At 48.3% G+C, this 11,742-nt stretch overlaps 1 protein-coding gene across 2 annotated transcripts in view; it reads left to right on the top strand.

Moving 5' to 3' along the window:
• Positions 1-63: 63 nt before the first annotated feature.
• LOC120403938 (inner centromere protein-like) overlaps positions 64-11,742 on the top strand; it is a 30,412-nt gene continuing 18,733 nt past the window's right edge. Inside the window, exons 1-3 of one of the 2 annotated variants that reach the window (XM_039535948.1) lie at positions 64-432; positions 1,202-1,312; positions 5,781-6,562. In XM_039535948.1, coding sequence (XP_039391882.1) covers positions 296-432; positions 1,202-1,312; positions 5,781-6,562 — 1,030 coding nt within the window. In that variant the 5' untranslated portion in view covers positions 64-295. The remainder of the gene's footprint in view (positions 433-1,201; positions 1,313-5,780; positions 6,563-11,742) is intronic. The other variant, XM_039535947.1, reaches the window with a different exon arrangement.

Below are 11,742 nucleotides of genomic sequence, written 5' to 3'. Positions count from 1 at the left end.
CGATACTCCTAGGATCCCACCCCCCGCTACTGATCAGCGAGCTCCTCCCAGAGGCTCCGCATCATAGACTCTAGTGGCTAGAAAGGCCTGTTTTGGTCTCTATGATGCGGGCGGCGTACTTCGTGGGACGCTATGTGATTGGGCAGGAGGGGTGTGACGACACGCGTGTCGTCTGACAAGTTAGATTTGAAAATTGAGGCGGGTAGCAGCGCGCCGCACCCCAGGAAAAGGAGGGTTTCTGCCACGGGCCTGCCCTGGGAGAGCGCCGGCTGCGGACGGACGGACGGACGGAGCCATGGAGGAGGCGTCGGGCCTCGCGCAGCTACCCGCGGTCTGTAACCGCAAACTGGCCGAGTTCCTGCGGCAGGTGGACGCCGTCGACATGGTCTGGCTGCGGGAGATCCGCGAGGAGGCCGCCAAGATGTTCGGCAGGTAGGAGCCGGCTGGGGGAGGGGGGATCTGGTCCGGCTCCGGGCGGGCGGGTGGGTGGGTGGCTTCTGGTCCAGCCCGGGGCGGGTTGATCCGGAACCGGGGGTAGGAGTGTGCCGGGGAGGGGCGGGGGGGTGTTGACCCATCACCAATTCGGGGACGGGGGGAATGGATGGGCTGGTGGGAGGATTGGCCGGGCGGGGCTGGCCGTGCCACGGAAGGAGGAGTTTGGTCCGGGGCTGGCCAGGGACAATGGAGCGCGCCGGGGTGGTGAACGCTGGCAGTGCTGTCCGCTTTCCCCTGCTGCCCAGCCTGTCCCTGCACCCCGCCAGCCCCTCCTCTCCCCAAAGAGAAACCGACGAACGTGTGCAGAGACCCCACAGACCGACTGACGCCGAGAGAGGATCCCCACACCCGCAGATAGAGACAGATATACAAATGCAGAGACCCTCCTCTCCCCCACAGGGATCGGACATATAGAGACCACCCCCCTAGCCCCATAGAGACAGCGAACTTCCCTAACGGACTCAGCTACACAGCTGGTGCCCAATGGCTGGCTCTGTGACTGGCTGGACCCAAGCCTGTTGCGTGACCTGTAGTATCCTGTTGGGCATGGGCCCTGCTCCTCACCTGGTAGAGGCAAGACTTTGTGGCCATCCCCTTTGTCTGTTCGCCAGCTGGAGACCTACCCTGAGGGATGTGCCCAGGTGCAAGTATCTTCTTGCCCTGGTGACGTTGATTTCTCTTCCTTGCCACCTTGTTGTTGAAACAGCAGCTGCAGCGATGAGCCAGAGCTGATGCCAAAAACACCGTCACAGAAAAATCGTCCAAAGAGGCAACTTTCTAGTGTTCAGGATCAGAACAAAGACCCAATCAGGAAAAGGTGAGAAAGGCGGTATCTGCAGGTGTTAAAGATTTGGAATATTAGAGATTGTGCATTAAAAAAAATTTGTCCCTGCTGCCTCTGTCAGCCAACTCCCCATCTCCCTCTCCCCCCTGGCCCCCCGCAGGTTCTGCTGCTTCCCCTGCCCACCATTGCCATGAGCTCCCTTCTGCAGCCTTACACCCCAACTCACCCTGCTCCTTTCCTCTTGGCCATGATATCCAGTAAGGCCAGCCATCCTGAAGCCCAGAGCAGGAGCCCCATGGCTAGAGTGGGGAGGGAGGGGCTGAATCCCAGAGCCCACTGCCAGAGCCCTAAGGTTGAAGCTGCAGAAGTGGGGGAGGGGGTGAAGCCCATTCCCAGAGTCCTGCAGCTGAAGATGGGGGTGAGGGGAGGGAGGGTGAAGCCTGCTCCCGGAGTCCCATGGCTGAAGCTGGGGCAGTGGAGCTGAAGCCCACCCCCGGAGCGTGTGTGTGTGTGTGTGTGTGTGTGTGTGTGTGTGTGAAGCCCAGCCCTAGAGACCCGCAGCTGAAGATGGGACAGGGGAATGGGACTGAAGACCTCCCCCAAGCCCCTTGGTGCTGCAGGGAGGGGCTGCTGCTTTGCCCCCTCCTTCATCTCTGGCCAGGAAACTGTTGTGGCCACAGCAAAAACCCCTGGTGGCCACATTTGAGAAACGCTGCTTTAAAGTACAATACTGAACTGCACAGACAATGTTCTGCATGCACACTTATTAATATTCTCTAACTATAGCAGCCCTAAACAAACTATACATGCACTGCTAGTATTCTGTAACGTAGCAGTGCTGGTTAGACTGCTCAAGAAGTTGCGCAAAGGACATCTAAGATTCTGTGACTTTTTTTAAATTACAAAAATCTCAGAATCCATGCCAAGCAACCGGTCTTAACTACTGCATGAGAACTTGTGTGAAAACAGGATCTTGCTTCATTAATTCCCTTACTTACATTGCTCTCTACCCACCTAGAATCAGTTGTGACTACCTCAGGACAGAGTTGGAGACATGCCATGAATATCCATTTTCCCGATGGTGCAGCCTACATTTGACTTGCTGAAAAGCTGTGTCCCCTCAGTTCTCCAACCTGGGGTGCCTTTACACTGCTTTGCTGTGAGAGCAACCACTCCTGGTCTGCTCTCACACAGTCTCCAGCATGTAAATTACTCCCAGTTACACTGCATGAGTGCTATAGCCAGCAACTCATGAATTACACTGCAGAGCAACACCAGCAAACTCTCCAGTCCCAGACTTTGCCCCAAAAATATGCATCTTGCACTGCTAAGCACTCTCCTGGACAATACAAGCTCATATTAAGTCTGTCATTTATTAATAGAAAATGATATGCACAAGCCTTGATACCCCAAGTGGAATTTTCCAAACACACAGGTTTAGAAAAAACAATAGACACATTTATTAACTAGAGAAACAGATTTTAAGTGGTAAGGCACAAAAGTCAGAATTGGTTACAAAAGAAATAGATACAACCACAAGCTAATTCCTAAACTTTACCAAGCTAAATAAGATTGGAAACAAACATCGTTCTTACTACACCAGATGCTCCAGGCAATTCTCAGTTCTCGGAGTGCTTGCTCATGTCTATTCCATATTAGTTGTGTGCGCTTGCCACATGCACTGGTGGTGCCAGAAGTTTTTTCTCTCAGTGGTATCTGTAGGGGACTGGCTCCGGCGCCCCCTGGAGTGGCGCACACATGGCATAGTATAAGGGGCACCGCCGGCTCCCTCCACCCTCAGTTCCTTCTTCTTGCCAGTGACGGTGCTGGAACATCTGCTACTTCGTCATGCATCTGATGAAGTGGGTATTCACCCATGAAAGCTCATGCTCCAAAATTTCTGTTAGTCTATAAGGTGCCACAGGACTCTTTACTGCTTTTACTTAGGCTAGCTTTCTTGCTTGCTCAGTAGTTAGCAAACTGTTCTTTAAAAAAAAAAAAAAGTTGTAAATAGTTGCGATTAGTTTTAGAAAACCCTTAGTGATAGATAAAAAGTTAGTGCTGAACGGGACTCAGACGGGGGTTGGGGCATGCCCCAGTTCCCAGGCTACAAACCCTGTAATTCCTGCAGAAAACCTATGCCCATCAGTGACCTGCACAGCACTTATCTGAGGTGCCTGAGTGAGTCCCACATAACCGACAAGTGTTGAATTTGTAAGGCCTTCAAACCTTGGACAAAGAAGGAGCGGGACATACGTCTCAGAGCACTTCCAATGGAGTCTGCGCTAATTCTGGCACCAGAGCAGCTAAAGTCTGACTCTGCTCCCAGCACTGCGGCATTGGTGTGGAGTGTGCCCCCCACCAGCACCGTCGACAGACCGGTGCCAATCTCCCTCCCCGGCACCTGCCAAGTGACAGAAGACCAGGAGAGGAAGATCTCCTACGTATCGCAAGGGCAAGGAGAGGCTGGGAAGTAAGCCAAGACCCAAGGCGGATGGCTCCGATCCTCCTCCTGCGGGTGTGGTCCCAGCTCAGAGATAGTGGGCTAGCCCTCCCTGACCATGCCTGCATCACCGGACAGTGATGTGGGCCTCAGGCAACTGGATGTCTCTTCAACACCTGAGGCCCTGCAGGCAAATCTGCCTTGGGACCATTCCGCAAGTCCCCATCTGTGCAGCACCGCTCCCCATTACAAGTGCCCAGATTGGTGACAGGGGCCTCAGACAAGCCATTGGCTACTGTGTCTTGCCCCCATCCAGAGACAGTCATCCCAGGAGGGGGAACCACTCAGGTCCACCTGGACCCCGAGTAATGGCCGCTAGGACCACCACCAGAGGTGGCGGAGCCCATGGTACCGACCGACCTCATCCTCCTCGTCCCCGATGAAGCAATTACCCCTGCCTCCCCTCCCCCCAGATCCACAAGATGATGCTAAGGCACATCAGGAACTATTGAAACCATTGCCTTTAACTTGTGTATCCGTGCTGAGGAGCTGGAGGAAACATAGGACTCCTTGTTCGACATCCTCTGCTTTACGGCACCGGCTAGGGTGGTGCTATCCTTACATGAGGGGGAATCTAAAATTATTAACTCCTTGTGGCAGATCCCCTCATCCCTGCCCCCCCATTTCAAGAAGGGCAGAGCGAAAATACTATGTGCTGGTGAAGGGTCATGAATATTTATACACCTATCTGGCCCCAAGCTTCCCGGTAGTTGCAGCCATTAACGAGCGAGAAAGGCCAGGCTAGCTGGGAGCAACCTGAGGGTGGAGGGAGCCAATGGTGCCCCTTATACTGTGGGATACACGTGCCACTCCAAGGGATACCAGAACTAGTCCCCTACAGATACCACTGAGGGAAAAACTTCCAGCGCCGGTGCATGTGGTGAGCACACACCCCATATATGGAATGGACATGAGCAACGCATCTTGAACACCAGTTACGGAAGAGGTAACTGTCTTTTCATAGTTTGCAGTTCACAGGCTGGATTTTCTTTCAGCCTGGGACCAGTCCCCTTAGTTCAGTGTTCTTCAGATATTCATTGATGTTATCAGCAGAGAGATGGAAGGTGGAGAGGAGAGGAGAGGAGGCCTTCCCCCTCCCCCTGCCTTTTTATACTCCAACCCTTTGTACTAGAAGAGTCTTTGCTGGGTCATGGGGTCAGGCAGTTCCATTGGGTATGTGAGCTGCCAACTATCCTTCAGATGAATTGTACATACTTGTGGCCCCTCCCCTGCAGGCTGGTGAATGTCCAATTAAGTATGGAGGATAGGTTCATCAATGACTATTAGCTAAGATGGGTAGGGATGGTGTCCCTAGTCTTTGGTTTGCCAGAAGCTGGGAATGGGCAACAGGGGATGGATCACTTGATACCTGTTCTGTTCATTCCCTCTGAAGCATTGTAGGGAGACAGGATACTGGGCGAGATGGACCTTTGGTCTGACCCATATGGTTGTTTTTATTTAAGTAGGTAATGGCTCTTTAATATCTTGCTGGCATGGTATCTTTGTGTCTGAGAAATTGGCTTGTGGGTGTTACCCAGACATACAGCCTATTTTAGTAACCATCATACAGCAAAATCTCATAATTTTACATGTAGTGTTGTTGAAATGTGTGCAACAGGACAGTAATAATCAGCAAATCATGAGTTTTCAAATGATACCTCAAGGTATACTTTGTACAACTTTTATGATAGTCTTGTAAAAGGGGTACATATAGCGGTACAGACACCACCTCTTTCTGTTAATTTGCTGCTTTTCTCTATAGCATCTCAATTTTGTCTTGTAAGTGCCCCAAACCACACATCATCACTAACACATGGGTGTGTACACAGCAACAGCAACTTTTCCATAAATGCCTAGGGAGTAAAGAATAATGGAATCATCCACAGAAAGGTGCTTTTTGATAAAAAGAAAACTGTCATCTCCAGCTCTAGCCTGCAAATGTAAATGAAATGTTTGCTTTTATGTGGCTCCAGTTTGCTTCACTGTTTCTGTTATTAGGTTATCAAGGAGGAGTATTAAGCGAGCATCTGCTAAACGATGTTCCAGAAGACTGCGAAGCAAAGAGGACCTGGAAATAATCAGGGCTGTGATGGAAGAGGCCTCCCCGCCTCGAAGGGTGACAAGATCACGGGCTGTGGTTTCTGATATGCACTCTATGGCACTCCCTGAGAAGTCAGCTGTCCGGCCAGTGGAAGGCAGGGTCCCCTTAGTAGATATCAGTGTCAATGATCGCAATAGTGCTGAGTTGCATCTGAAGAGCAGTCTGCCCAAGATAGGTGCTATGGTCTCCAAAGTCATTGTCCTGAGTTCAGATGATGACTCTCCCAAGAAAGCTGGGATGGTAGAACTGCAGCCTACGTCTGCAGCCTCTGTGCTGTTGATTCCTGAAACTACTAAGCCAAAGGGGGCAAGAGAAGGCCGGAGTGCATCTAAATTAAAAATAGCAAATACAGTCACTAGCAAAGCCACTGTAAATAGGGAGCCTGCCACTGAGGAGATGGATGTCTCTGCTCAGGGACCAGAGGGTAACCAAGGGTCAGTAAAGGAACTTTCCCAGGATTTAAAGGATGGTACGGGGACCCCTACAGGCTCCAAATCAAGCCGTCACTCTGTTCGTCGAAGTCTGATGTGCAGAACCTCCATGAGCTGCCGGACCTCATTGGCGGAGAAGTACTCTCTGGCCAGCAAAAGGGAAAGCATGATCCGGAAGTCTGTCAGCAGGGCGAGGTCCAAGAGAATTGCAGCTCGTCAATCATCTTTAGCCTCCAACTGCGTGATCCGTAAGTTTCTCAGGTTTACAAGGCAATTTTGCTTTGCTCCATTCCCAGGCACTCTGCCTGTTTTTCTTCAGCATTGGAAAGCTGTAGTATAGAGTTACTTCTTCAGTGTGGATACAGCAGGTATCCTTGGGCTAGATACATTTCAGTTAATGTCAATGTGTTTAAACTGGCTTGCTAAAAATAAGCTCCAGTTCTAGAGAGACTCATCTGAGTGTGACACCTATAGTGCAGTGTTAACTTCACAAAAGCCAGCACTTCTAGCCAGTAACTGGTCACTTAAATAGTCAGTATCCGTGAAGATCAGGGGTGAGTAAAATATGGCCCACGGGCCGAATCCGGCCCATCTAACATTTCAGTCCAGCCCACCATGACTAATATTTGTCTGACCTCCTCTGCCCCTTCACAGTCTCTGAGTCTGGGCTGCTAAAAGTCCCACAGTGCAACGGGGCGCTCAGGCAGGCTGCCTGCCTGCTATGGCCCCAAGCCACTCCTAGAAGTGGCCGGATGCTGCTGGCGGGGGGGCGGTGGCTCCGTGTGTTGCCCCCCGCCCTGTCCTCACAGCTCCCATTGGCTGGAAACTGGCCAACGGAAGCTGCGGGACCAGTGCTTGCGGGTGCGGGCAGCGCACGGAGACCCACTTCTCCCCTCATTCCAAGGGGCACGAAGAGACATGCCAGCAGCAGCTGGCCGCAGCCGCTTCCATAATAGAGGCCCAATTTCAATGTATACCCCAAACATAGGGATAGCTCAGTGGTTTGAGCATTGGCCTGCTAAACCCAGGGTTGTGAGTTCAATCCTTGAGGGGGCCACTTAGGGATCTGGGGCAAAAATCAGTACTTGGTCCTGCTAGTGAAGGCAGGGGGCTGGACTTGATGACCTTTCAAGGTCCCTTCCAGTTCTAGGAGATTGGTATATCTCCAATTATTACATTACAAATTAAGAAACACAGTAAAAAAACTAAAAGAGCCACCATGGCTTAACAACCATGTAAAAGAAGCCCTGAGAGATAGAAAGACTTCCTTTAAAAAGTGGAAGTCAAATCCTAGTGAGGCAAATAGAAAGGAGCACAAACACTGCCAAATTAAGTGCAAGAGTGTAATAAGAAAAGCCAAAGAGGAGTTTGAAGAACGGCTAGCCAAAAACTCCAAAGGTGGTAATAAAATGTTTTTTAAGTACATCAGAAGCAGGAAGCCTGCTAAACAACCAGTGAGGTCCCTTGATGATCGAGATACAAAAGGAGCGCTTAAAGACGATAAAGTCATAGTGGAGAAACTAAATGGATTCTTTGCTTCAGTCTTCACGGCTGAGGATGTTAGGGAGATTCCCAAACATGAGCTGGTTTTTGTAGGTGACAAATCTGAAGAACTGTCACAGATTGAAGTGTCACTAGAGGAGGTTTTGGAATTAATTGATAAACTCAACATTAACAAGTCACCGGGACCAGATGGCATTCACCCAAGAGTTCTGAAAGAACTCAAATGTGAAGTTGTGGAACTATTAACTAAGGTTTGTAACCTGTCCTTTAAATAGGCTTCGGTACCCAATGACTGGAAGTTAGCTAATGTAACACCAATATTTAAAAAGGGCTCTAGAGGTGATCCCGGCAATTACAGACCGGCAAGTCTAATGTCGGTACCGGGCAAATTAGTCGAAACAATAGTTAAGAATAAAATTGTCAGATACATAGAAAAACATAAACTGTTGAGCAATAGTCAACATGGTTTCTGTAAAGGGAAATCGTGTCTTACTAATCTCTTAGAGTTCTTTGAAGGGGTCAACAAACATGTGGACAAGGGGGATCCAGTGGACATAGTGTATTTAGATTTCCAGAAAGCCTTTGACAAGGTCCCTCACCAAAGGCTCTTACATAAATTAAGCTGTCATGGGATAAAAGGGAAGGTCCTTTCATGGATTGAGAACTGGTTAAAAGACAGGGAATAAAGGATAGGAATTAATGGTAAATTCTCAGAATGGAGAGGGGTAACTAGTGGTGTTCCCCAAGGGTCAGTCCTAGGACCAATCCTGTTCAATTTATTCATAAATGATCTGGAGAAAGGGGTAAACAGTGAGGTGGCGAAGTTTGCAGATGATACTAAACTGCTCAAGATAGTTAAGACCAAAGCAGACTGTGAAGAACTTAAAAAAGATCTCACAAAATTAAGTGATTGGGCAACAAAATGGCAAACAAAATTTAATGTGGATAAATGTAAAGTAATGCACATGGAAAAAATAACCCCAACTATACATACAATATGATGGGGGCTAATTTAGCTACAACGAGTCAGGAAAAAGATCTTGGAGTCATCGTGGATAGTTCTCTGAAGATGTCCATGCCGTGTGCAGAGGTGGTCAAAACAGCAAACAGGATGTTAGGAATCATTAAAAAGGGGATAGAGAATAAGATTGAGAATATATTATTGCCCTTATATAAATCCATGGTACGCCTACATCTTGAATACTGTGTACAGATGTGGTCTCCTCACCTCAAAAAGGATATACTGGCACTAGAAAAGGTTCAGAAAAGGGCAACTAAAATGATTAGGGGTTTGGAGAGGGTCCCATATGAGGAAAGATTAAAGAGGCTAGGACTCTTCAGCTTGGAAAAGAAGAGACTAAGGTGGGACATGACAGAGGTATATAAAATCATGAGTGATGTGGAGAAAGTGGATAAGGAAAAGTTATTTACTTATTCCCATAATACAAGAACTAGGGGTCACCAAATTAAATTAATAGGCAGCAAGTTTAAAACAAATAAAAGGAAGTTCTTCACGCAGCGCACGGTCAACTTGTGGAACTCCTTACCTGAGGAGGTTGTGAAGGCTAGGACTATAACAGCGTTTAAAAGAGAACTGGATAAATTCATGGTGGTTAAGTACATAAATGGCTATTAGCCAGGATGGGTAAGGAATGGTGTCCCTAGCCTCTGTTTGTCAGAGGATGGAGATGGATGGCAGGAGAGAGATCACTTGATCATTGCCTGTTAGGTTCACTCCCTCTGGGGCACCTGGCATTGGCCACTGTTGGTAGACAGATACTGGGCTAGATGGACCTTTGGTCTGACCCAGTACGGCTGTTCTTTTGTACTGATGACCCCTTTCACATAGCAAGCCTTTGAGTGCGACCCCCCCCCCTTATAAACTAAAACCACATTTTTATATATTTAACACCATTATAAATGCTGGAGGCAAAGTGGGGTTTGGGATAGAGGCTGACAGCTCACGACCCCCCATGTAATAACCTCATGACCCCCTGAGGGGTCCTGACCCCCAGTTTGAGAACCCTTGGTCTACACCTCACACCCCCTCCTGCACCCCATTCCCTTGCCCCAGAGCCCCCTCCTGCAGCAAACTCCCTCCCAGAGCCCACACCCCTCACCCTCTCCTGCACCCCAACACTCTGCACCAGCCCAGAGCTCCCTCCTGCACCCAAATTCCCTCCCAGACCCCACACTCCTCCATTAATATAGTAGAAATGTGAGGCCCGTGATGACTTGCCAAAATTCGTGGAGTGGCCCCCTGGCGAAAATTATTGCCCCACCGCTGGTATAGATGGTAAGAGTGTGATTTATTAAGCTGTAGTCCTGGTATTTGTTCCTCTGGAGTCTCTTGCCGTTGTAAAGTTGCAGAAAAAGCCAGTGGACATGATTTCCCCTTTTTAAACTGCTGCTGCCTGTAGCTTGACGGGGTGGTGTGGGCTCTCCTCAAGACCTGTGCCTTTCCCCTGGAAACAAAGTAGCTATTTTAAACAGAAACTGGTCAGTGGTTTTGGAGCCCCCGTTTTCTGGGAGGGCAAGGAGGGGTGGGGGTTTTCAAGACCTAGTATGACTAGAAATGTTCTCATGAAAATATATATAATTTTAATAACTTGCAATGGGAACTGATGTTTGTTTGTGGGGGAATAATTGGATTTTAAAGATCCCCATTTTGCCTTGCTGGGAAGCAAACATTGTTTTATGCAGGAGTTTCACTTTCTGGCTCTGTTATGGAGCGGAGTGAAATGCAAAAAGTAAACAAACACCAGGAGAATGAGTAGGAGACTCCTGAAGTGTAAACACCACAGTCTTTCCCTTGCATCTAAAGAAGGTTTGGAGATAAGCTGTGTGATGAGACTAATTGTGGAAAATAGGAAGACTAGACTTGGCAGGCTGGTCAGTTTACTGCCTGTTATTTGACCATGATCAAATATCGCCAAATATTCCAGCAAGAATGCTCTGCTGTAGGTGGTGACCCTTTTTGATCGCATTACAGTGCATTTCATTGTGTTTTGCATTATTAGTTAAAACAACTCAGTTAAGTAACTTGTTTTTTGTAATTAGGCTTAAGTATCTAAGGCTATACGCTTGTTGGAGACTAAAGTCCTTACTCTTTAGTTACTGTTCTAATAAATTAGTACTTTAAAATATGAATATTTTGACATTATTTGACAGTATTACACTGGTCATTAACCAATTATTTTTCAACTGATCAAATACCCAACCCTAAGAGAGAGAGCTGCTACGCTAACATTTTTTTTCAGTTCTATTGCCCTACCTCAGGGGGTTCCCAAACTTTTTGCCATCACAACCCTATTTTGATGAAGTACTTCCTCTGGGGATCCCAGAGAGCATAGTGGATTCAGTTTTGTAGTGCAAAATGGTGTCCCTTGTGTATCATGACCTCGCATGTAACATACGTGCGAGGACACACTGTGCAAAGCAAAATGGCGTCCTCCGCACAGGGGTCACTGCTGATGGCCCTCAGTTTGGGAGCCACTGATCTATGTTTTTTAGCTGAGGACTTCCATGACTCTTGAAGATAGATCTGTAGCACAAACAGAAGAGCTTTCACAGTTTAATATGCACCATTAACACAACTGCTAAATTGTTTCAATTAAACCATTTCTTTAGAATCATGCTAGAGGCTGTGGCCTTGTCTACACTGTGGTTCTCATGGGTCCTGACAATGGCTCAGCAGAATCTGGGGAATTCTGTATAAATTTCTGCAGCACAGACTCTGCCCAAAGCACTCTGTAGACAAGGAGATGGAAGCGGTGCTGACAATATTCTCAGCATGGATCTCCGTGGGTCACTATTGAAAACAGTTTTGTACAGTTTATGTTAGCACTTAAACCAGGGGTGGGCAAACTTTTTGGCCCAAGGGCCACATCTGGGAATAGAAATTGTATAGCAAGCCATGAATGCT

The sequence above is a fragment of the Mauremys reevesii genome, linkage group 4 (assembly GCF_016161935.1).
Source record: "Mauremys reevesii isolate NIE-2019 linkage group 4, ASM1616193v1, whole genome shotgun sequence".
NCBI lineage: Eukaryota > Metazoa > Chordata > Testudines > Geoemydidae > Mauremys > Mauremys reevesii.
The sequence above is the reverse complement of the archived record's forward strand: the minus strand, read 5'-3'. Positions and strand labels throughout refer to the sequence as shown.